Source organism: Gymnogyps californianus, chromosome 3, assembly GCF_018139145.2.
Source record: "Gymnogyps californianus isolate 813 chromosome 3, ASM1813914v2, whole genome shotgun sequence".
NCBI lineage: Eukaryota > Metazoa > Chordata > Aves > Accipitriformes > Cathartidae > Gymnogyps > Gymnogyps californianus.
In genome coordinates, this window is record NC_059473.1 from 54,347,178 (window position 1) to 54,374,285 (window position 27,108).

At 38.9% G+C, this 27,108-nt stretch overlaps 1 protein-coding gene across 1 annotated transcript in view; it reads left to right on the forward strand.

The window, feature by feature from the left end:
* Positions 1–6,220: 6,220 nt before the first annotated feature.
* ADGB (androglobin) overlaps positions 6,221–27,108 on the forward strand; it is a 119,974-nt gene continuing 99,086 nt past the window's right edge. The window contains exons 1-3 of the mRNA XM_050893243.1: positions 6,221–6,411; positions 12,260–12,286; positions 26,138–26,243. Of these exons, the coding sequence (XP_050749200.1) occupies positions 6,221–6,411; positions 12,260–12,286; positions 26,138–26,243 (324 nt within the window). The remainder of the gene's footprint in view (positions 6,412–12,259; positions 12,287–26,137; positions 26,244–27,108) is intronic.

Consider the following 27,108-nt stretch of genomic DNA (forward strand, 5'->3'; position numbering starts at 1 on the left):
AAACATCATTTTTTTTACATGTACAGGATATATAGTAAAGTGATAATTCATCTCAATCAGGTGAACAGAGGCCTCATGCTATTTTATTTCATTATATCTTGCAATCTGAAATATGTCAGTCTTAAATGAGCAAGTACCTGACTTCCTAGTCCCTATATTTGAGACAGTTTTGATATTAAAAACTTGAGTAAAAATCTGAATCAGTGCCTCAGTAAAATGTCTTTCCTGGCATGTTTCCATCAACTAATTTCATAAAGGCTGGAGATGGCATATAGCCTTCCTGGACTGTAGTTGTGCAGTATGTCTGTGCAGCTAATGCAAAGTCAGCCTCTCTTCATTTAAAAAGCTTAATGAGGCATTACAGTTGCTGAGAAAACTAGAAAGGAGTTAGAGCAATTAGTGATCTTTCAGTATGGGATTTTCTAGGTGTATCTTAATGGCAGTAGTAGAAAAATACGAGCTATTCCAAGCTCCAGAGTTTTGTTTGTTTAAACTTTGTGTCAGGCCTATTGAGTTATAATAGCATTCAGTCTCCTTAAATTGAACAAATCCTTGTTCATCTGTAGTGATTAATTGCTGGGGAATAGTTTGAGTCATTCTTATAGACTCAGTGCCTGAGTAACTATTTGATATATGGTGATATGAGGAAATAGTTATAAAAAATATGTGCAGTAAAACCATGGTATTGAATGGTGAAACATTTTGCTCTTAAAAACTGTTGCTCCCTTATCTTTCTAGTCTTAACATCTTGCTAGTGACCTTGGTTCCAAAACAGAGAACTGGCTACCTCTTTCTCTGTTTACAGAACACCTTATTTGGTACAGAAACACAGTTCTCTAAGTGTGTGTATGCCTTCATCCTTCATATAATGAATTGCTAAAGAATTTCAGAAATGGGGGTAGCAGTATACTTTCAGGAGTAAAAAATATATTAACAAAACAGCAGTGAGATAAATAATGATTCTGAATTGAAATACATCATTTACTTGGCAGTATACAAAAGGTCACTTCAGAGTTCTTTGTCGTGCAGCAGAATAATATTGAAAATAAGGAACACAATAGATTCAGATCTGACTATGTAGTGAAGATTATTTGAAAGAAATTGTGCATGTATTGTACATGACCATCATAAAGCTGTGTTTGTAAGCTCACTTCTCTGTTTCAATTTATGTCTAAACAGGAAAAAAAAAAAGTACTTGGTGTATTTTAAAACCCATAATTATGGAGTCTTTTATCACCACCTAAAATAGTGTTAATTCAGTGAAAATTTCTAGCTTAGACATCCTATGTGGTTTACATACTTGTACGAATAAATTCTACTAGATGGTTATTTTATCATTTCAGTCTGTGTACGTACAAAATGCTTCCTGCCCCAAGTACCTTAAGAAAAATTTCCTTTTTTAGGTAGAGATGGTGTTTCAGATAGCTTTGGCTTGGGAAGTGTACAAGTAGATGGCCAGCGTCTCAATATTGTTCCTTCATCCTTTTGCAAAGATAATAAGAGATAGGTATAGTGATCTTGCATCTTTTTATGACTGGATAAATTATCATTTGTCCTAAACTCTAAATGAAATTAAAGTATGCAGGATTCCTGGCCTTACTGCCCTTAACTTTTAACTAGGAGTAAAAGGTAGCTGCCACATGTCATGTGGCACTTTAAGGGATTTTATCTGTCTTTTACAGGTTCTAGGAAATGAAACAGTGTTCAGCCTTTTGATAAAACATACAGGCTTCTGTTTTGCCTCATCATTTTTTTTTGGAACTTAGGAACTTTTAACCTGTTTATTATCACGACCCTTCTTAAGGGTCAACTTAACCCAAATCTTAAGTTATGCTAATAATTATTGGTCCTGTTGGAAAGTTCACGGCTCCGTAAAGGTTAAAGATAGCATGGGCATTCTGCTAACTCCATTTCTAAACTCCTCTGCCCTTTACTGGTATATATCAAAGTATGTAGTATCCATCCAGAATAATGGACTCTCAACCTCTCACATTCAGATGGGTTTGTTTTTTAACTTTTGTATTTCAAAAGTGTCCTGTAGACTGTGGTATTGAAGTAGTATAGTACTTGGGCCGCATTATCCACTTCCATTGTTCATATTATGTCCAAGCATCTTTGGTTATAATGAGTGAATTTTAACTGACAGTGCTATCCCAGCATTGATACAGCAAAACGTCTGCCCCACCAAGATACAATCAGTATTAACTTTAAATTACTATGCCTCAAACGTGATTTTATACTCGGTCAGTATTTATTCATTGCAGTACAACATTGACATACTTGTATTGTGCACAAAAATTACTTCTAGTCTCTTTTCCCTGGACAGCATCTGGCTGGTTGAAGTGCTAATGCTTCTATGGATATATGTACAGGCTGTGTTGGGTTTGTGTGGCAAAGTTTTAGTAGCTGGAGGGCTACAGGGGTGGCTTCTGTGAGAAGCTGCTAGAAGCTTCCCCTAAGGACCCACCGCTGGCCAAGGCCGAGCCCATCAGTGATGGTGGTAGCACCTCTATGATAACATATTTAAGAAGGGGGGGAGGGGGGGAAGGCAACTTCAGCCGGAGAGAGGAGTGAGAAGATGTGAGAGGAACAACTCCGCAGACACCAAGGTCAGTGAAGAAGGAGGGGGAGGAGGTGCTCCAGGTGCTGGAGCAGAGATTCCCCTGCAGCCCGTGGTGAAGACCATGGTGAGGCAGACTGTCCCCCTGCAGCCCATGGAGGTCCACAGTGGAGCAGATATCCACCTGCAGCCCGTGGAGGACCCCATGCGGGAGCAGGTGGATGCCCGAAGGAGGCTCTGATCTCATGGGAAGCCCATGCTGGAGCAGGCTCCTGGCAGGACCTGTGGACCCATGCAGAGAGGAGCCCACGCTGGAGCAGTTCGTGAAGAACTGTAGCCTGTGGGAAGGACTCATGTTGGAGAAGTTCATGGAGGACTGTCTCCCGTGGGAAGGACCCCACGCTGGAGCAGGGGAAGAGTGTGAGGAGTCCTCCCCCCAAGCAGGAAGGAGCGGCAGAGACATGTGACAAACTGACCGCAGCCCCCATTCCTGTCCCCCTGCGCCGCTGTGGGGGAGGAAGTAGAGAAAATCAGGAGTAAAGTTAAGCCCAGGAAGAAGGGAGGGGTGGGGGGAAGGTGTTTTTAAGATTCTACTTCCCTTTCATTTCCTATCTAACTTTGTCGCAACCTCATGCTTGAAGATACAGCACCTGTTCTTACAGAAGCTTCTGTGTCTAACCCTTTTTTCATGGAAAACTTCCCAGAACCACGGAATGGGTAAGGTTGGAAGTGGCCTTGGGAGATCATGTAGGCGTACACCACTGCCCAGAGCTTCAGCAGGTTGCTCATGGCCACGTCCAGTTTGATGAAGACTGCACAGTCTCATTGGAAAACTTGTTCCAGTGTTTGACCACTCTTACTGTAATTAAAAAAAAAAAAAAATATCTGATTTTTAAGAGGAATTTCCTATATTTAAATTTTCACATTATCTCTAATCCTATCACTGGGCACCTCTGAGAATAATCTGAGTGCCTTTAGTCTCCCCATCAGGTATTTCTATACATTAAGATTTGCCCCCCTACCACACTCCCAGGCCTTCTCTTAAGGCCTTTCTCCTGTCTTGTTCTGGAATCCTTGTGCCTTCTGTAAAATCAGAGGAGAGTTAAGTCTGAGCAGTCTGAGCTCCAAGACCCCTGAGAGGGGTTTTGGTAGTGTTCATGTTCATAGTTATTCTTTTTGTGCTCTCTCCAACTAGTATTTGTAGCTACAAAAAAGTGCAAACTATTTAGGACTAAAAGGCTGTTGTCCTGTAAGTGACTTCTGTGTGCTATAGCAGTTGATGATGTGATGGTTTAAGGGGGAAAAAAAAAGCTGGTGTTTTGAATGGTGTCTTAGAAGAATGGTGACCAGAATGCCACCCATCCATCGCTAACCAGTACCTGTTATCTTAGTATTTGTTTATCTACATCTCAATGGGTTCCTAAAATACACCTTTCTTGTTTTATTGTCTTGTATATTTGTTTCACATTTTCCAACTGTAAGGCTGCCTTTACCCTAACAACTTTTCCCTTCAGGGAGTGTCTGTCAGATATACTTCATGGCTTGAGACACTAGGCCAGTGAAACAGCTGATTTGACCTTAAGATTCTTTGCCAGTTAGAAAAATATCTTTTTTAAAATTCAGATTAACTTCTCTTTCCAAACAAGCTGCCCTTGTCATTGATGTTAGGTTATGGAATTCTAAATGAAGTTCTTGGATAAATAAAAAGATGTAACTTGATGGATGCAAAATCTGAGATCCTTTTTTTTCTTTGCAAAGCACCTAGATACATGCTTTTAATGCCATCACTCTTTGCAAACAAACTTATTGTAGAATTTTATGGTAAAAGGTGCATTTTGAACCTCATATATAGCAGCTATCATTTAATAGAGCAAAGAGTGAAGGGCTCTGTAGCTTACATACATTCTCTTCTGATTTCTGTCCTTCCTCCTTCACCACCCAAAATTGTTTACTTGACAGATGCACTCAAATTTCAGTTACTTTTCTGTTGTCTTTCACATAATTGTACTACAAGAATTATATTTGCTGGGATGCTGCAAACCTCACTGGTCATCTGCAATGGGATCAGGACGGGAGTTTTCCTACTAGGAAAACTTTCACAGGTGCCTCTTACACCTATGTTTCATAGATACTTTTCCATAGTAGTTTCTCTGCCCAGTGAGTATAGGAAAGGAAAGGGGATTCAGAGGAATAGATGGAAATCACAGATTATCTGAGGTGGTTTTATCTGTGTTCTGGGTCACAAACTCAGTCCTGTAAGTTCCAGCCTCAGTCTGCAAGTTTGCATCAGCATCCAGCAAGGTGTGGAGGTTAACAGCCCCGCACTAGTACTGAAGTGGTAGCCAGCTGTTTGAACTCACCTCTGTCTCTGCTATTATTTGTCTGCATGCCCTGATCAATATTTGATAGTGTAATAGTCTGGAGAGAGACCAGCTGCTCAGTTTGAAAAGAAATAAATAAACCTAAAATGTTTACTTGGTTCTCAAGTGAGAAGTGTCCCAAGGTACCTTATTTAAAATGGATGCTGTTGGACATAATGCTGAAGGAAATGCAAAGATGTGGAAGAATTTTCCACTTTGAAATTTAGAAGTATATATCTGGCCTTCTGTCATCTTGATATAAATCAAGATCTGACATTTGTCTAAAATAAGCCTCTAGATGTAGCAACATCTGCATATTTTTCCTTGTATCTTTTGATCTACTCATGCCCTCTGCAATTTGACAAATAAATTTTCATTGATTTTTATATTTCAAAAAGACTTGGCTTGAATAAGAATAAATGAAGAAGTATGTTCTGTTTTATCACGGATTTTTCATCATGCACTACAGATTCGGAAATAGCAAATAGGTTAAAAGTTAGAAACAGGAGTTGTTGGCAATAATGTAATCTCTGGAATGTATCTGAAAAAGTCTGCTTAGTTTAGTTGAGGTCAACTATCTGCTGAAATCAAAAGTAGCTGATTAATGTTAGTTTTACCTGACCTTGGTGGAACTCCATTCACTTCGATAATTATAGGCTTCATATCAGGAATGAATTAGTTGCACCATTTTGAACAGAAAAAAGAAAATAAATACTTGCACATTCCAGCTCTAAAATCTCTCCAGGCTCCAGAACTAATTATTTTTTGCTTCCTTCTCATGTGGTTTATATGTACCGGTATGAAAAGGGGCAAACAATTGCTACCATTTCAAATCGGTACTTTTTACTCTCGCTCTTTACTCGTTCAGCAGAAATTTAGTCATGCGATTAGAATATTTATAACTAAACCGCATTTTTAAAATGTCTTTAGCTTTTTTCAAATTACTGTCGTCGGAAAGATCCTTGAAGCTGCTGCAGAAGCTCAGAAAGCAGTATTCCATCACCTTCAAAGCGAAGCCTTTTTCCGCAACGGCACTTCATACCAGGTTTTTGGTTCCTTGAACGTGAAGACGGCGGCGAGGACCGTCTCCGTGCCCCCCCCCCCCCCCCTCCGCCCCGGGGTGGGGACGGTGCGCGGGCGGGACGGGCGCGGGGCGTCACCCCTCACCCGACTCCCCCTGCCCGCCCGCTGCCCTGAGGCGGCGGCGGCCCCTCCTGCCCGCCGCCTGCCCTCCTCGGCGGCGGGTGGCACCTGCCGGGGCGTCCTCTGCCGACCCTTCCTCCCGCGGGGGACGGGGATCATGCCGGGGGTGGGCTGGCCACAGGGCTCCTGGGCCGCGGGGCGGCGCTGGAGCCGCTACCTGCGGCGGGCCGGGTCGCCCGGCAACGCGGCGGACGCGGCGGGACCCGCGGCCATGGCCTCCAAGGGGAGCAAGAAGAAGGAGCTCGGCAGCCGTAACAGCTCCGGGCTGCTGGGCGCCTCCGCCAAAGAGTAAGAGCCCCGGGAGGGAAGTGGGGAGGGCGCGGGAGAAGGGTTGCCCCCGGCCGGCCACGGGGTGCGAGGCGGGCGCGCCGGGGGGGCAGACCGGGGTGCCCGGCCGGGGCTGCCGCGGCCGCTCCCGGGCAGGCGGCTCGGCCGCCCCCGCGGCCGCCTGGAAACTTCCCCCGGGGCTTCCCGGCCGCGCGACCGCCCTTCCTCGCGCCCGGGCGGCCGTTAAAGCTCGCGGCCGGCGGGGCCGGGCGGCCCGCTGCGGCAGGGTGCCGCCGTCTGCCGTCCCCGCTTCTGTATCGCGGCCTTGTCGCCGCGGGCGCGGGCTGGACATGCGTGCTTGCCCGCAGTCCTGTGCGTGCAAATCACTTATGCTAGGAAAGTTTGCCTGCTCAAGCGGATGCATAATTAAAAGGGGTTTCAGTAGACAAGGTGGGGTTTGGTTGTTGTTGGTTTTGTGTTTTGTTTTGTTTTGTTTGTTTGTTTAAACTGGAGGCCTGGCTCAGCGTGGAAGTTGTGCTTTCTTCCTCCTGTGGTGTTTCTTATGCACCTGTCCAGTAGCGTCATCCTGCCCAAAACGATGTTGCGTGTACCTTGTGCCGTACCTGGTCTAGTAGACAGGGTGCCTCGGAGGAGAACAGTAGGCACGAGAAGATCACGGCACACGTGGTACGCGGGTGGGTGGCTTTGCGATGTGCCTGTTTCTGTATTTGAGGGGCAGCGTGTTGGCCACAGCTCACGGTACGAAGCGTTCGACTTACGGTCAGGAGCTGACAGAAGTAAGTGTTCACTGAGATGGTTGTTTGGGTTTAAAAGAACCTCAAAGTGGTGAATTGGGACAGTAATTTTGGGAATACATGCCCCATTTTCATCAGGTAGAGGATCTAAGCTAGCTGAAGTTTTCAGGGCAAAATGGTTAATGACTCTTATAGCACATCAATTTCATTTGCAGAAGGCAAACACAATTCCCAATGTCTTGAATGTTTGCCTTATGTTAGAACGAATTGAGGAAATTAAGTATAAAAGAAAAAATCATTCTTCCTATTCATTTCTTAAATATTTCTGTGTCAGTAGCATCTCTTGAGATATTTTAAAATGATTCAGTATTTGCTAGGTATTTGGTGTGAATTTGTATATTTCTGTGAACATGTGTATTTCTTCTTACAAAGACAAATAAATGAATAGAAAACATTGACTTCCTTTCACTGTTGCTATTTTGACCTGTGAGTTCCATTTCTATGTTTTGAGCAGCTTTCTCATCCTAAAGTATGTAAGCCTGCACGCATGGCACTGGCAGGATTCAGATGAAAAAGCTGTCTGATGTATGTGCTCATGCCCTTTTCTTCTTTTTCCTGCTATAAATAAAAGTTTCAGCTGTATCACTTATTTCTCTCTTGAAACCAATCTTCAAATGCCCCTTTGTTCTTATTTCATATCCAGTTGCCCAGCCTTTGCTACAAAGTGTTTTCTTATTTCATATTTTCTTACTTCTGTTTCGTATTTCACACCTTGATTCCCATTTTGATAACTTTTCTGTTGTTGCAGGCAGCCAGTATCTGTAATTCCTCCCTTCTCCTCACTGCATCCCTTTGCTTAGTAACTTTTTTTTTTGTTTTGGCCACAGACATGCAGTCCCGCATATTTACTGCTTCAAGCAGCTTATAAAAATTTTTCTGATGATATCTAAGCTGTCAGGGACACTTTTATTTTTTAGCACTGTTAGAGAAAAAGAAGTATTTTCTTACTTTCCAGTGTATGTGAAACTGAATGTGCTGTCACCCAAAAGATTTTTTCCAGTATTTCAGGTTTTGTCCCCTAGTAGGCATTCTTGCAGTGTGAGAATTTTTTAGCTGTTCATTTGAATTAAGATACATCCTTTTTCAGAGAGTCTAAAAATATGTACTTTTTATATATTAAATTGTTAATTCTGTCCTATATCATACATAATAATTTGTAAAAGAATCATTCATGTCAAATGAGTTATTTGTATCGGATTATCTAGAACAGTATCTGTCTTTTTCTTTAGTACTTTAGGCTTTATTAAATGAGGCCGCAGTGGATAAATCAGATTAGAAAATTGTTTTCCCAGTGTCAAGTTGAGATGAGAATATTTAGTTACAAACTATTTGAATGATATTAAGTTTTACTGAAACACCTCTGAAATGCAATCTAGGAGATATGCGTGCGTGTTATTTGAAATCTCATGTTGGACCTAAAGGACAGGAGACATTATTTGTCTCTCGCTCTGCAATTATCAACTAATTGCAATGGAACTAATGTCTAGCATATGCCAATGTTAATTCAACGTTAGCTAAGAATCAGAGCACAGGAATATTTGCTCTCTTCACTAAGGCTATTTTACATAAAGTGTAGTAGTTTGAAGATGTCGTAATGGTGGCTTAGTGACTTACTTATGTTACTAGACTATGGAAGAAACTGTTACAATAGTCTGATTGTAATGCAGAACCTTCATAACAGAATATATAGCTTGTATTATTTTTTTTCATTAAGCCTGTAACTTCTTGTTAAACTGTAGCATGTCTTTTGGGTTTATCTGCTCTGCCATTCTGACAGAGAGTGACCTTGTTGTAAACAGGAGACTTCTCAGCAGTAAGAGTCTAGATGTTTCAGTGTATGTGCTGTATACATTTCCATATGACATCTTATTGTCCTGAACGATATTTAGGCATATGAAGAGATGAAGTGATCTTTGGGAAAAAAAAAAAAAAAAAATCTTATTTGATGGAACAGCTTTTAGTATACAAAACTACCTCTGTTTGTGTTTGTATCAATTAATATTTGTATTAATATATATTACCAGAAATGGTGGTAATGTAAAAGGGGAAGCCAGAAAATCTGTGACACAAAAAATGTGAAGTTACAGCAACTCTGATACTAATTTCCTGACTGACCTATCCCTGCTCACTTTTTATCATTCTGAAATATTACTAAGGCCTTTTGGATGGATGGATAAAAAAATGTTGGTTTAGGTCAATGCATGTCTTGCCAAGTTCAGCAACTGACCTGATAAACCTTTTTGTTTAAGCTGTCAGGAAAGATTTTACTTTAGCATCTGTTGAGCTGTAGATAATGAATTTGAATCAAGGAAAGCTAGTGACAGCTTGTTCTAAACTTTTGCGTAAATAAATTTTTGTCTTGAAACAGAAATTTTACAGAAAAAGTAGCCCCATTTTCTCATGAAACAGTAGAGAATGGTGCTATAAAATATTTGAAAATTTGAATTCAGCACTTGTTACACTTTCAATCATATTGTTTTGCTCTGTAAGTTGTAAGTGCTTTCTGAGTTGATTAAAGGGTCTATTCTACTACAGTGTTTAGCCTCAGCAAGATCTTCATCCTGCTGAAAACCCACATGCGTCTTAGTACTCTCTAGTCAAAGATCTGGGTGAAAATCTGGTTTTGCTGAAATCAGTGAAAATTGTTGATAGTTGGGAAATGAACACAGTGGGGCTAAAAGTTTACCCTTGAGAACACTTTTGACACCTTGAATAGCCTTTCTTCTTGCTTGCCCTTGTTTCCCAGTTGGATTGGAATTTATACCCTAAACCCAATATCAAAAAGATATTTTAGCATTCTTAGTCCCTCTGAAAGGACTGAGACTTTGAAACATATTTCTTTAGTCATGCTATATGCCAGTGGTCTCCAAACTTTTTTGATCGTGCAACCCTATCAGTAAAAAATTTTTGAGCACCCCCCCAATATATTTATTTGTTTATAAATTATATTCATGCACTACTGAAGTTCTAGTATTTTCTTCCTTGTGCGCACACCCCACTTTGGAGACTGCTCCTGTAAGCTACAGAATTTCTATGGAGAGGACAAGCAACTAGCCAGTTTCAAGTTTTGAAACTACAGTCTGCTAAAGCCTACAGGGAGCTTTTTATTTGGATCAGGCTTATGGTCAAAACTTAGAACTACAGATGGTGATTTATGCAAAATGGAGGCTATGTTTCATTTTTCAGTTTTCAACATTGCTTCTAGAGTGCTTTGCCCTTTGTCACAGGATTTGTGATGTCGGAATAATGGGAACGCAATTGACAGCAGACATTGACATGTTATTTCTTTATTTGGCAATGGAAAGATGCTGTGTAGCAAGGAATATCTGTATTACAGTAAAGATATTCTGTGTTTGCAGGTCCATGAGAAGAAGATGCAAATGTCATTCATTTACTAGAAAGTACAATTCTAGCCCCAAATGCAGAGAATTTCCTGATTTAACACTAGATCTGTATCATTGTTGTCAAGAAAAATCAGAAGAGTATCGAGCTGATTCTGCAGGAGTCTACTCTGGGACAAAATGATTAATACTGATGCTCTTAATATTTATAATTGTTGAGAAAAACTACTGAACGTGGTGATAAAACAACTGTACTGTATAACCCTATGACTTAGTCCTTATTTTGGTTGATAATGCCTGTGTTGGACAGATTGTTCTATGTTTCCTCAGGTAATGATTTTCTCCTAATAGTAGGCAAGTGTTAGTAATGATCATAAATGTTTTATCAAAGGCAGTTTACCAAGTCTTTTTTTAGTGGGTTGTGGAGATTGGAAGTAAATCTTAACACATACACTGTAAGATTGGAGCTGTGTTCATTGGAGACATGACAATTACTTATTAGATATTTCCTTGACATCTGTTTATGTTCATTCTGTTACCCAGCTTGTTCAGTGCGTTTGTGAGACAGAGACAACTTGCAGTGTACAAATTTTGTTTAAGTCTACGAGAACTTAAGTAATGTTACTATCCCTGTATCTGAAAGAGGAATGGATGTTTGCAGGCTGCCTGAGAAAACGTTGCCTTGTACATTTAGTATTCTGTGGTAATTGCAAGGTAGGTTGTCCCTGAGGATCTCTGCTTTATTTTTGAACACAACTTGAGTTGCAGGGATAAAAATGTCAAAAATGTTTTGTCTTTTGTCTAATATTGTCTTTCTGATAGTAAATGCTACTTGTTTTTATATGTCTCTAATGATTTAAATACTGAATAGAAATATCAGTAGTACAAAAAAGAAAAAAGGCTAATAGTTTTTAGAAATAATTTGTAAAAAAATCCTGAGAGCTGTCAATGCTTTCCACAAAGAATTACAGTGTTATAATTTCAGCTCTTGTGGATAACATTAATGCAGAAGCTCTCTGAGAGTAATGTGTACAAACATCTGGGCAATATATTTTGATCACCTTAAAATTACTTTGCTTGATTTCTAGTGAGAACAGGCTTCTTTTTCCCCCGTAAATGCTTACAACAGTCAGCACAGTACAGCTGCACTGTGGAAAATCAACGGGGATTATTGGTGGATATATTGCGATGCTGGAGTGGGACCTCGGGAGCATACGGAGAAGGCAGGAAAATTTCTTTGGATTTGCTAAGCCAGACTTCGCGTGGGTCTCTGCAGGATGCTCCATTGGGTCCCTCTTCATTACTGCTTTCTAATTAGGTAGCAATTCCCTTCAGGAGCTAGGCAGTTGCTAGAGATGACAGGCTGAAGAGCTCAAAAGAACTGCTGTCCTTATAGCTTTTCTTAATTGCACCATTAGAGGCTACTGAGAATCTGATCTTTCCCAAGGTTTCAATGGCTATAGTGAATAGGAATTGATGTCTTTGTTGGCACTGAAAGAGATTCTGGCTAGTAAGAATGGATAATTAATTAAAATGCTTTTAAAATGAATTTGATGAAGCTCTATGCCATCAAGCACAATCTTCGGAATTAAACTTGAGTCATCAGCATCTATCTGAATTAGGGTTTGGGTTATTATAAGGGACAAAAGTGAGGAGTTACAGTCAGTGCCAAGAGAAGCAAGTGATTTAGGGATAATTGTGGCACAGGCAGAGGTCACCGATGTATAAGGGAAGGTCAGAGTGGTGCTGGAGTTCTTTTTAGGGAGAGCAGTAACTAAGAGCAATATTTACTGCTGATGGATCCTTAAGGACCTGCAGAGACAGGCTGAGGCCTGGACTGACTGGAAGAAATGATTTAAGTTTAGCTGTGTGACTGATTGATCGCAATGAGCAGCAGGTTGCCGCACTGCTGTTGTACAGTGGGTTGCTGCACCAAAGCCTAGGATTACCTAATGTTTGTTGTTAAGATTAAAGGCTGGGACAGTAAGAACAGAAAAAATAGTGGCATTGCTAATTCATACATGAATTCCCGTATGCTTAGGATAAGGATTCAGGCAAGGCTTATGATTGAGGTTTTATCCACTGCATGTGTTCCTCAGGTAAGTATTCTTAAGGTTTAGGCTACAGCAGTGGTTTAGAGAATATAGACTGAACAGATTAATTTTTTGATGTTTTGGGAGGGGCTCGCTAGATTGACTAAAGTTTGGGAATGGCAAGAACTAATGTTTTGTGGATAACGGCATGGTGGTTGAACTTGAAGATGCTTTTAGTGTGCTGGAGCGCTCGTGTTGGTTAGTGTGAGTTTTAATGGGCACTAAAAATTTACATGGGGTCATGGAACAAGTCTGTGGAAAAGAAATCCATTGAAGATTATATAAATACATAGCAACCACATCTAGCTCAGGAAGTACTTGAGCTAAAAATGATTGGAGACTATCAAAGTATTAGCGAAATATACTATATATGCCTTTATGCTCTTCTGTAGGCTTTCAATTGCAAGTATTGGTTGAGACAAGATGTTGAGCTATAGTTCACCCTTGCACTGACTCAGTCCTCCTATTCTTATGTTTGTGGTCCAAGAGAGTAGCTCAGTGGTATATCTTTGTCTTGCAATGTATGTGTTATTGAGAGAAGGGGTTGCTATATTATTGTAAAAGTTAGTTAGATTTGTATGTAGATGCTTATGCATGTTTTTGATCTTGCATGAGCTTCAGTCAGAGATGAGTATGGCTTGGTGGTTCTGACTAAGTTCTGCTAGAGGCTTGAAACAGTTAAAATTTTGGACAAAAGGCATTGATGATACTAGTCCTGATTTTTGCAATTTTTTGATTAGGCATATCCATTTTATGGTTAATTCTGCCCCATTTATTGGAAACTGGGCTGTCTTTAAAAATAGTTAGTTTCGAGGTTATGGTTATGAGAAACATAGTGCTTGAGTTCAAAGCATGCTAGTGTCATGGTTTAACCCCTGTAGGCAGCTCAGCCCCGCACAGCTGCTCGCTTACTTCCCCCCAGCAGGATGGGGGAGGGAATCCGGGTAAAAGTGCAAAAACTAGTGGGTTGAGATAAAGACAACTTAATAGGTAAAGCAAAAGCTGCACATGCAAGCAAAGCAAAACAAGGAGTTCATTCACTGCTTCCTGTCAGCAGGCAGGTGTTCAGCCATCTCCAGGAAAGAAGGGCTCCATCAAGCATAACAGTTACATGGGAAAGACAGATGCCATAACTCCAAATGTCCCTCTCTTCCTTCTTCTTCCTCCAGCTTTTATTGCTAAGCGTGATGTCATATGGTAAGGAATGCCTCTTTGGTCAGCTGGGGTCAGCTGTCCCAGCTGTGTCCCCTCTGATCCCTTCTTGTGCACCCCTAGCCTACTCGCTGGCAGGGCAATGTGAGACGCAGAAAAGGCCTTGATGCTGTTTAAGCGCTGCTCAGCAATAACTGAAACATCCCTGTGTTGCCAACACTGTTTTCATCACAAATCCAAAACATAGCCCCATACAAGCTACTGTGGAGAAATTTAACTCAATCCTAGCCAAAACCAGTACAGCTAGTTATTAGACTTTGCAAGGGAAAGATTTATATGAAGAATTTTAAACCTTCACTGCATTCATAACCTTCTTTACAATTGTAACTGGTAATGTATTACAAGATATTATACCCTTACTACAAAGCTGATTTTGGATAACTCAGAAGGCTCTTCTATCTCAAATATCTCAATTCAAATCCTTCCTAACCATATGCATCACCAAGGCCAGTTAAGGCTTCACAAGAGTCTGGGACTGAGCTGTGATGTATCTCAAGCTGCAGCAGTTGTTCATTTCCAATTTGCAGCTACTGTCCTGATAATCCTGAGGAACAGGCATTTTGAGATCATGGTCTCATTTAGCAGGCTGTTAATTGCAATCACTCGAAAGATGAACAGAATTCTTTTGTTTTGAATGGCTGTCCAGAGCCTTTTGGGAGGGTTTATTGGCTGTTTGCATTACCAATATGACAAGGCATTTCCTGTTCTCTCAAATAATTCAGAAGCAACATAAATCTGTAACGGCCCAGGATTCCAGGACATCCAGCTGCAGAATTGAAGGGAGAAGTGTCTATGTAGCTTAAAATTTAACCATCTGAAACACTGAGCAAATGGTACCGTCATGCACGTGCATACTTTCCCCAGACATAGTAATGCTAGTGGATAAATGTGTTATGGATCTTAGGTTCAATTTGGGTGAAATTCTTTGGTTCATGATTGTTCTTCAGAAGTTATTTATTGCATCAATGTGCATCTGCAAACTCTTTTACTGTACTGTTGTACTAATACCTAAATTGTAATCTGACAAAAACTAGAGATATTCCTGGAGAGTTTGCATTGTCCTTCATGAGCATAAAATATCCGCTTTTCATTTATTGTCTTTTATTGTCTATTTGTTTTGTACGTAACTCATATTTCCAAGGCCAGTATTTTTGTTAGTCTCAGAAATAAAGTTAAGCACACCTAGAATTTTTAGTGTTAGCATCTTCTGGCCAGAAAGATGAATATCTTGCTTTCAGCACCTGTGCTTCATTCATTGAAATGTTTCAGTGTATAAATGCAGTGCAACTTTAATCTATATGGTCAATTTGTTAGTACTTTTTATTTTTCCTTTTCTTCTGCCTTTTTTTTAGTTTCATGCTTTGTGGTGAGACAATGGGTTCTTCCCCAAGTAAATATGATAAACAAAATAGCATATAAGCCAACCAGTAAGTTGAATTTTTTATTAACTAGATTACATTTTAATTAGGAAATTATGTATTCAAATTGTTTTTCCTAGTTAATTCTAATTAAAACAATGAGCCCCTGAGAGCTCAGCCTACCCTGATCTGTAGATTTCAAACTTCATGGACTCATGGGCATGAAAACATTAAGTAATATACCAGTGGCAATATCACACTAAATGCTGTGCTTCCTACTGGTCTTAGTTTTAGGTTTTTCTTTCCATGGAACTCAAAGCAATGTCAGAGGATCTTGCAGGCAAACACTCTCCATGAGCCATTGGTTGGAGATTGTGCAATCAGACTGTGCAATAGAAGTTTAGGCTTCTATTACAATGAACAGTGTAATGAACGGTGTAATAGAGAAAAGCAGCTTTCAGTGGAACTATATCGCAGAAAAAGTGTTGTCAAAAGAAAAATAATAATAATAATTGTGCTTTGAAACTGGAGAGCATTCTTAAAATATCGTGTTAGAGACTCTGTTTGCCATGGATTATTCATCTGCTTAAGCAGAATGGTCTTTAGCTTCTTCTGTGAGCTGTCTGTAACCACCACTGAAGAAATGGGATTTCCTGGTTTTCTTATCAACGCATGGTAAGTGGTTTGTAAATTAGTTGATCTAAATCCACAGAAGTACTCTGCCATGCGGAGGTTTTTAGTTCTTAATTAGTTACCCAGGTGCCATACAGAAGGCACAAAAGGATTTTACAGAAGCCCACAAGGAAGAAATGCCGGAGAAAGGAGCAAAGCACAAGCCATGTTCTTCAAAGATACTTGAGTACCAAACTCTAGTGTGGAAAGAGGTGCTGCAGTCTCCCCAGCATTCTTATAGCTGAATCTAAGGCCAGCTCAATCTTTTTAGCAGGAAACACTGGGAGAAACAAACTCAGAAAAGTTACTGGTTCCATAATTTCTAAGGTGCTGTACAAATGTATGAGGAAACATGACTTCAGATTCCCTCTTTGAATCAGGTACAGTAAAGAAGGATTTGGAAAGAGATCCTTAGCTTCCTGCCTTGGAGGATAACCAGAACAAGTGGATGCTCTCTGACTGTGCTGTTAGTGGTTTCTCACACAGAGCTCGGTGGAGTGGAACTGAGATCCCCCAAGTGGCATGTTCCTTTTCTTCTTTTTTTGTCCTGAGTTTTACAGAGGTATATGCTGCTTGAGACAGGCTGTTCCAGAAGCTATAGATCATTATTCTCACCTGAGTCACATCTGATGTAAAAGAGTTCTGCTGGCTAATTATGTGCTGAGCAGTCAGGTGTTTCCTTTTATAGGTTTTAAATTTGCTGTGGTTTATGTTAGATGCCTTATTTTTCTTGTGTCATGAGAACAGATAAATAATACACTCTTATCTGTACTACTCAGTATTTTGTACGTTTACGCTTTGTTACTCCTCCATGCTCTAAACTGTTGCCTGTCACTGAATTTCCAAAGTTATTTTTACATTGCTAGGGCAACTGAACCAAACATAGTATTTCATGTAAAGGACATAAAATTGATTATACTGAGTGGCATTGTACTAATTTCTTGTATTGGACATCCTGCTTCTAATGTGTCCTAGTGTTTTATTTGCTTTCCTTGACTGTACTTGAACAGAGATCTTAATTGATCTATCATAATGACAGACAGCTCCCGATCTTGAAGTGTTATCATTAACTGAGAACTATATAACCCGTAGTCCTTTGCTGCTAGTTGAAAGGACAGTGCATTGATCAAACAGAAATTTGGTCTGCAAATTGAATGTAGATGTTACCTGCACTCACATCTGTGACTTGTTGAAAGACTGCAAGATGCAACTGGGACCCCTCGGTGCCTGTGGCAGTCTGTACTCTGTTCACTTGGCCTGTCACCGCCACCTTTTGAAACCAGGTAACCATAAAGGATTTGGGCCAGCTGACAAAAATCCCACCTGGAGCACAACCCAGAGTCAACAACCTTGGAAGAATCAGTCAGAGATCACTTCTCTTGGCTGAGATTGGCACCTGAAAATCACCAGAAAAGGCACTCCTCTTTCCAGGCCCTTGCTATGACTCTAGCCTAGGTATTCATATATGATATTTCCATCTGTAAAACTGGACATAAAGCCCTCCTCTGTAAACTATTTTTATTTCCATAGATTAAAAGTGCTTATTTAAGAGCTAGATATTACAAGGTTTCTGCTTTGGCAGGCATCTCTTGGGATTAATCTTCAGTGTTCCGCTCTTGGGAATGTAAATTTTTAAAAAAATATTTTTGAAATATATTTTTAAAAGTCTAAGCAACCTCCAGTGTGGTAGAACATGAAAGGCTGGCAAATGAATGACTTCTAGGCCATCTGATACCTTCCATTATCCAGACTGTTTTTCAAATATGTAAAACAGTATTTCCATATTAAAAGCTTTTTGACAGCAGACCTTTGGCTCTATAGAATCACGAGCAGAGAATTTTTACTACAGCTGGCTCTTGCCACTGAAAATGGCAAGCTGAGTTTTTCTAGCATCGCTCTCACAGGCTACGGAGTCTTGACTTGTGCTTCCCTTGAAAGCAGCAGTGTCCACGCTATTATTTCTGAAGTCTGTAACTTCACCTGATTTTGCCTTCATCTTTGAGCCATTTACTGATGACAGTTTGTGCAATAAAAACTATTCTTCTTCCTGGAATGCAAAAATAGAAGGTTAAAAGAGTCCAAAATTCTAACACTGTGCATGAGCTTGCTATGAGTATGAAGGTTGGATTTCACATGAATTCTTCCAAAAATACATGAAAAAATGTATTTTTCTTTTAGCTTTGCTAAGATTTAGTTGCACAAGATAAAACAAATCTACTGTGATCTATATGAAATATTCAATTGCCTTGTCACTGTCATCAGTTTTTTGAATGCATCTTCATTTTTTTTCTCTAACACATAGCACCAGTCTAGTACTCGATTCTGCTTTTTATGTTCAATTTGTGACTTTTTTGTCAGTTCAAATTTTTATATAGCAAAAATATATAGGTGGTATAAATGGATCAAAATAGCAAAAGTCTGAATTATGTTGATGAGAACTGATCCAAACTTTTAAAGAAAGATACTCAAATTTAGCTGGAATTTTAAAATTATAAAGACCAAAATTCAGACAATATTTATAGGGCAACAAATGGAACCAGGCTGAAAATAGGGAGAGCAAACTAACCAAAGTTTTAAAAACCACAGTGCTTCTAGGCCACTACTTTCCATCAATTTTTCTTTGAAATAATGTCCAGGAAACACCACTGTGTACAATATGGGCAAGGGATTTGGCATGTAGCTTTTTTTTTTCCCCCCTTCTATAACCTGGAAAGCAAACCAAGAAGGAACATCTCACCTCCCATTAATATGCAGGCAAATAAAAATAAGAAAACACGTGGACTTCTAGCTGGCAAGGCTAAACGTGAGGCTAGGTGACCATTCTCTCTTGGCAAATGTGCATGCATATGAAATAAATAGGCTCATTCTTGGCAAGTTACTGAAGTCTATTAGTAGTTCGTCTGACACCTACAAGGATGTCAGCTATGCTTAGAAATGAGAATATAACACTTGAAAGTAGTGATCCAAATTACAGACTCCTTTAAAAATAATATGCCTATAAAGAATAATCAGTTGGTATTCATCTTTTCTTTCTATCATCACTTTAATTTTCCACAGTTTGATCTTGCTTCACACAAAAAACACTCTGTGCTTTTTGAGGAAGAAATCCTACCCCAGTACACAAAAGTGAAATGACAACAAAACCTGTTGTCATAGGCTTTGCAAGCAACTATCATTGCAACTTAGATGCTTTACAATTATTTGTTCTGCTCATCATACCTGAACTGCATCCATGGCTTGAGTCTCTCCCCAAATGTGAGAGCTCTGAGCATTTACACTAGTGTATTTTTCTTCTGCAGAGAGTCCTTTAAATTTCGGCTCCAGTGTCTGAGATAAGAATAACAGTAAATTACAACACGTACATATTTCCGGTGTGTTTTGTAATTGCTGCTGACTATACTACTAATAAAGAGAAGACTGTATTGCCTTAGCTGCTTATTAGATCGTCTGATCATGACTCATTCTGTTCATTCCTCTTCTGAAGAATGGCACTAGGTATGAAGAAAAAGAGCAAATAATTTTGCCACAGAGTTACTGATACTTGGTCAAATGTTCTCATATCCTTTCCAGATTCTCATGAACTTGAGTGTTGCCATGGTTACTGCCGTGGGTTTCTAAGATATTCAGATGCTGCTTTTAAAAAAACATTTCCATGATTACAGTTTAAAAGAACTTTCTGCCATAACTAAGGTCTTCAAAGGGGCCTTTTGTCTTTCAATTCTGAAGAGAATAAGGAAAAAGTTAAGTAGCTTCCCCACAGGGCACATTTGGAGGAGAAGTTGAGCCATCGGTTTGTTCTCTGCTCTCTTTTTCCTAATATAAAATCCTTTACTGGGGCCAGAAATTGTGTCTTCTGACTGCTCAAACAATCCAAGGGAAGGGACACATTTTTCTTTACTGCTTCCTGGTAAGTGGAAAAAGCCCAAAATTCTCATCTCCCTGTGACCCAACATTGGTATCCAATGGGGAATAAGAGGTGTGAGATTCCTCACTCCCATTCCTTCCTTCAGATTGCTCTTACTTCTGTACATATAGAGGAGTTCAGGGCATTCAGAGGAGTCGAAGGAGGAAAGACGGATAAAAGTTTCATCTCTGAGCCTCATTCACTGACGTGCCAGATACTAGTTACCTAAATATCATGTCCTGTTACTGAATCATTTCCATTAATTATTGGCCATCCCAAGAACTGTAGTCAGTGTGACATCAGATATATCTTAATAGTGTGTTTTCTGGGGTTTCAATGAAACTAAGCTTTACAGTGTAATGGTTGCAGACATTTCATGGAAAGAATAGATAGTATTTAATGAAAGGTAAAAGATTGGCAACAACCTCCAGGGACCAAGGTGAAAATGTTGAGCGTCAAATAGATTTTTGTCTTCTGTTGGGATATTGTTATGATCAAATTCACAGTTTATTTTTTAATCTTTAAAACATGCTATGGGTAATGTTTGTGAACATTTAAAACACCTACAGGGAGCACTAAGATGGGATGAAGTGATGGCCGGTAGGCAGTTATTTAGCAACAAATGCCCTGCTGGGGAGATAAACAAATTCTTAATAGAGTGAATCAAATGAAGACCAAACTCACAATCATTGTGTCTACAGAAAGGCTAGCATATAAATACCTAATCATACCGTACCACCTAAACGTATCATACTGCAAATAAAATGGCTGGTTTGTTTAAACAGTTGCTGTTACAGATACCAATGCTCAGTCTTTTGGTTCTCCAAAATGTGCTTTAAGCAAACTTGTATTTTACTCCACAGTTGAAGTTAGCTAAGAACAGATGCATAGACAGTAACTGTAGCTCAGCTGCTGAGTAGCAATTCATTAAATCAGTCAAAACTTAGCTTTCAATTTTGCATCTCAATCCTCAGGCAGAGATCCCAATACTGTGTCATAAGTCCATGAAAACCTCTGTATTGATTTATTAGGATGATAATATAAAGCAGACCTTAAACTTTGAAATTTAAGGAGGTTTAATAGAAATAAACAAATGAAACCTTAATGAAAATAGAAAAAGGATTTAGCTGCAAAAAATACCATCTTTACAACCTGTGTCATAAGGAATGACAAGGATCGCAGAAAGAATAAAAAAGATTGGATATATCCATATGCAAATAACTAACCAGAAACACTGAAGAAGTCATCGATGTGGTGGAATTGCTGGGGATTTTTTTTCCTCACTTCCAAAATACAGACATGGAGACAGAAAAAGCTGAAGCACTTTTATCTGCCAAGGCTCCAACCAGATTTCTACATAAAGCCCCAGAGTCATTGTGGAAGCAGTGCTGGCATTATTATTGAATCATTAAACAATTTTATCTGTTTCAAATACTCCCAATCAAAATTACTGTGAAAAGACGTCTCATTTCCATCCTCAGATCTGCTCATCTAAGCAAAAGTGAAAAACTGATTATTTTTCCTTCCTTTTTTTGGATTTTGTTTTGTTTTATTGTTAAGGAAATTGACAGCACCAAAATGCTAAGCAAGATTAAAGATGCATCTAACTTTTGCAAGGGAGGGTTAGGAAAGAGAGTATTTAATCTTTATGTGGAGGGAAGAATGAAATAGAAAGAATAGTGTCTTGAATTCTAAAAAACCCGCATAGTGTCACAAAATTTTTATTGTCTGGTGATCCAGAATGACATGAGTACTGGGAAAGGAAGGTGGAGTAGCCATGCTGTTCTGAAACTAAATACCAATACTTCTGTAATTCTCTTGAGAAGACTCCCTTCAATGTTGCTCGGTTCCCTCTGTGAGGAATGGCCATAGATAGTTTACAGGTAGATGTATCTACCTGGAGAAGAAAATATTTGCTCCCTAGGCTCCATTGACCACGTTGACAAGATCTTGCTTACAGAGTGGGTGAGCAGCTAAAGTGTATGTGTCTACAGACTAAATGACTATGTTTAACTTGAGAGAGCACACTTCCAGTGCCTTGAGGGCCTGTTTCCTGTCTCTCTATTAAATCTGAAGTCTCTGAAAAACTTAGGTCACAATCTGTCTGCATTTTTTTTTCCCTGTTGTGTTTGTCTATCCTGCCGTTCCCCATTTCCCCTGTTGGCACTATATCAATTATACCAGTATTCTTGGAGAAGCTGCTTAGAGTGTCAGAGGTGAATTAGTGCCAACTTCATAGTGTTTCCCTAATTTGGCAATTTATTCTTCCTTTTTCTCCTTTAGGGTTTAGCACAGGATTAAAAAGAAGTCTGCCAGTAAGTTGGTGCTTAAAATACTGTTGCACAATGAAGCATCCAGTTTAAGCATAAAATACGAGTAATGGTTTGCATTGTCCTTGTGTCTGTTAGTTTGTTTCAAAGAATTCTCAATGAATTATATTATTCAATTCTTGTAATAAAGGAACTTCTTCATAGCCTTACTCAAATACAGTATTTTAAAAAATTCAGCTGTCTTTTTTCACTTATTTATATTTGGAGTCCAATTAAATTGCAGTTCTTTATGAATTTTTCCAAAATCTTATTGAATCATGCTTTTTGAGAAACAGGAGCATTGGGCTTCCCCAACTTAGTTTAGACATCTCTGTCATAGACAGCACTGTTTCCATGTCTTCCACATTGTTATTGTTGAGGGTATTCTATTATGTCAAAGTGTATTGGAAAGTAATTTTCTGACTTAGTGTGATAGTAAGCTAGGCAAGTCTTTCCATATGTCATTGTTTTTTAAAAATATGCTTTTTTATTATTCCATTATTGTCCCAAAGCAGTCAGAAATCTTACAGCAATTATTACAATTATTATTTAATTTTCTTTGGGAATGGCTTCAGAACATCTTTACTATTATTTTTATCATTATTATCATTATTATTATTATTATTATTATTATTGAGTAAAACTTCCATGGTTCTCTATAAATATTTAAAAAAGCAAATGCAGACTTAGAGGGATGAAAAAAGATACAAAAAATTAGAAGTAGTCCTTGCATATTTAAAATTGCTATATACATCTTTCATATTTCATCTGAAATAAGAGAAAAGTAGAAAAATTAAGAATTTTAACCTGTCATTTTTTGCTTATAAGTATATGTAAGAAGCTGCCAGGAGTTGTATTTAAATCAATGTTGAAAGGGGCAAAGTTTCAAAATATCACAAGTGTTGAAGCTGTTGGTAAAGCTAGAATTCTGTTTCTCATTGTTCTTCATGCATACAGTTAATGCAGATACAGCAGATTCTTTGAAACAACTGGAACTGATATAGACATTCCTAGTAATGCAAAGAAACTGATAAACACTTCAGGGTTTTCAATTGCTTGTTAAATATTCTTGAATATAGAATGAAGCATCATTTGAGTCTTCAAGAAAATGCTGGAGAAAAAATGATACTGTTAATCAAACATAATAGAGAGAGGCTGGAGGCCATTTACAGATCACTGAGACGACAAAGATGGAAAAGCAAAGCAAAGTATCACTCCAGAGAATACATCTTCCTTCCAGTTAGAGTGGTAGAAGCTATATTTTTTATTTGCACAGCAGAAGGCACAGATGATATTGAATTTTCACAGCTGCCTTCCAATAAGAGTTACTGGTAGTGTGGATGAATGTAGTTATTGTCTAGACAGTGAGAAATCTTTATTTTTACCCATGTCTTTGTCCTTATTATTGCTAACAAAAAAGTATTATGGAATCACAGAAAAATGTTGGAAGCCATCTAGTCCAACTCCCTGCTCAAAGCAGGGCCACCTTAGATCAGGTTGCTTAGGTCCTTGTCCATTTGTGTTTAAATATCTCCAAGCACTGTAGCTCCCCAGATCCTTCTTCTTACCTTTTTTTAAGATGAGTGTGATGTTTGCCTTTTTCCAGTCATCAGAAACTTTGCCCAATTGCCATGGTCTTTTGAATATGATTGACAGGAGCCTTGGAGTGACTCCAGTCAGCTCCCTCAGTACCTTTGCTGACATGCAAACTAGTCCCATGGAGCTGTGTGTGTCCAGTTGGCTTAGGAGCCTCCTAGCTGCCTTCCTCTGCTGTAGATAATGCTTCACTCCCACAGACTCTGTTAATAGACTCTTGGACTGGGAGGCCTGAGAGCCAAATTTGCCAACAAAATCCAAGGCACAAAAAGGCATTGCGTATCTTGGCCTTTCCTGTGTCCTTTGTCACTAGGTTCCCTGCCCCATTAAGCAGTGGACGTGCACTTTTCTTACTTAGTCTTCCTTTTGCTGCCAGTGTACTTACAGAAGTTTTTTGACTTGTCCATAATGTCCTTTGATTACTTCGACTCCAGCTGAGCTTTTGCTTTTGTAATTCCATTGCTCTACACTTGAGCAATGTCTTTGTTCCCCCTAGTGGCTTGCCCCTGCTTCCACCTTCTGGGAGACAGGGTTTAATAGTATTTTCAGGTGTCACTTGCTACACACCATTTTCCCCTAGCCAGACTACTCATTTATGTAGTCTGTTTGTCTTTAGAATGTAGTCATAATTAATGATGCACCTATATAGGAACAATGAATGAATATTGTGTACAACAACTAAAAAAGAGCATATGTGAATTATGACACTGTGACCGTTTTATCTGAAATGTCAAATGCTTTGTGCAATCTGAGTGATGCTGTAAATCATAATCAGGGTTCATTTTTTTCTGTGGAGTCACCAAAATCTCAAGAGAAAGCTATAATTCTGAAATTTAAAATGTGAGTATGGTTTTATATGATATCACTGATGATTTGTGTATCAGTATAAATAACCACGTGATATGATATGCAATATATGGCCAGAAGTTAAAAAAACCTGTTCTCAAATATTAAAAAAATGGAAGCTTTCCCTTTCAAATCTCCTAAAGATGTCAGTTTCTAAAGCAATTAAGCTTTAATTTTTAAAATAAATATTTCTTGGCACCAGTTTGTAAAAATAGCTTTCCAGCTGTAGCCCAAAACACTGTTATCTTCCTAATCTCCTGGACATATTTGTAGGAATTATGCTGTTTCTCATTTAAAAAAAAAAAAAAAGTATGTAGCATAAGGAAAGGAAAGAGAAAATTACAATATCTTTAGCTTTTTATAGCTGATGTACATAATGTAATAGAAGTATCATATAAGTATATTGCTAAGGCTCCAGTAGTAAAAAAGTCTCTGTCTAATACTGTATTTCTGCTGTAGGACACTGCTGAGTATCAAAGAGGAAATTCTGACCTTACTCCTTTTTTCCAACTAGTTGAAGTCCATATGTTTTTTCTGCAATAAGATTTATTTAAACCCTTTACTCAGTTTTTGGTGCCAGGTTGCTTCTCAGGTCCCTGCAGCTTCTTCCCTTTGTTCTTTTGAGTGGACAACATCTACGGTTTATTGCCAGTGGGTTTGGGAGAATATAATTAAGATGTGACCTGCACATACTTTGTCTGCTTCCAGGTTTGGTAGTTAAGGAAGAAGGAGCTGCTGTATTCTCATTCTAGCTAATTCAATTTTTCAGCCCTTCGTACGCGCTGGAAAAATGATCTGCACAGGTACTGCTAGTGCTAGTTGGTAGCTATGAACATGTTGTGTATCAGTCTTGTGAAAATCCCTGCAGACTCAGCAAACTTTTTACCAGAGTTGTGAATCCCAAGAAGAGGGTAGTGAGAGTGCTGGTAGCACAAGAGGTCCTCAGAATGAAACTAACTGGAGACAGAACTGGCTGGTCTAGCAGCTCACAGGTGCCTAGAAGTGGGAGTCCTTTTCCCCAATATGCCTTTTATCCATGGCAAGCTCCTTTTGGTTGGTTAAAGAAAATAATGGGAGTCCTTTTCCCCAATATGTCTTTTATCCATGGCAAGCTCCTTTAGCTTGGTTAAAGAAAATAAGTCAGGGCGGGGGTGGGGGGGAAGGAAAGACTTCAGATGGGTGAGTGAGGTGAATTGGGTCATGAATGCTAGGACTGGCATAGGAGAGGAAGGAGAACCATGTGGCTTGAAGCAGGGGAAAAGGAAGAGGGAGGAAACTGCTCTTGGATTCTGCTTTTGTGCTTCAGCTGTCCCATTTACTTCAGCAGGATTCCTCATATAAATTCATTTAAAGATTTTGTTGGTTTATACTTATTAACACCATCTAGCACTTCCATAGGTTTGCTTATCTTAGTGACAAAAAGTTATTGTAGTTACTAACACTAAAATTTTTATTACAGTACATTAAAAAAAGAATATTTTATGAGATAAAAATCTTCCTACTACCCTTGCCTAATATACTGTTCATTTTTATTCATTCCTCTGTTTGTTTCCCAGGGCAACTATGTCCTCCCATGTAGGTGCTTCCAACGAGAAGTGGAGATTTCCTATTTGGCCAGAATGGAATGAAGCAGATATCAATGCAGAAAAATGGGATACTGGAAAAGCTGGAAAAGAGAAAGAAAAAACTGGAAAAAGTCCCATTTCAGTAAGTTGTGTGACACATATATATTATTTCAACTTCATTTTTTTGTATCTGTATTTAATAGAGTATTTGTTACAACTTCAAAATAATTTGTTACCGAGAAATATATTAGTTTTCAATCATATCTTTTCAATTAGTTTAAATAGTTCCCTACTAAACTAAAATAATAAACTAAAAGTACTGTGCATTGTTTATTTGTTGCTTCTTAAATGAGCTGTTAACATATGTGTGTGCATTAATGTGTGCACATTAACGGTTTAAAAAAAATGCAACCCCAAAATCTATTTCATAACATAATTAAAACTGGGGATGTGGGAACAGCTGAACTGTTGTAGTATGTCAGAGCAATCGCTTCTCTGGACACTGCAGTTTCTGTGGACTCAAAAGGTTAAATGCACCCATCTTTATTATGGCAAAAACGGATGTTGAAGTCTTTTCTTTTGCATACCTCAGTTTCTGGACATGTGAAACACTGTCTGCAGTTCTACTGTGCAGAGAATGGTTCGAGGGAATATTGTTATTTTGCACAAAGTAAGCACCTACCAGACATGGAAAAATCCCTCAGTCTTTCCAATTTTGGAATGACTTTCAAGTCTCATCTGGATTTTTACTCTTTCAAACTGGTTATCATTACAGAATGTATATGTGTTTTATGCAGAGTAGTGGTAAAACTATTTCTTAAAAAGTTTCTTAAACTTAGCATTTTAAAGTGATATTTAAAATCCATTTAATACAATGCTTAATAATTTATTTTATATGCAAATTCTGCATTGTTCATATGTTTGTTCTGTATGTATTCTTGTGTGCTATGTACATGTTAGCATATGTGTTTGTAGATTTATTTTTTTTTCTTATCCCAAGCTTAAAT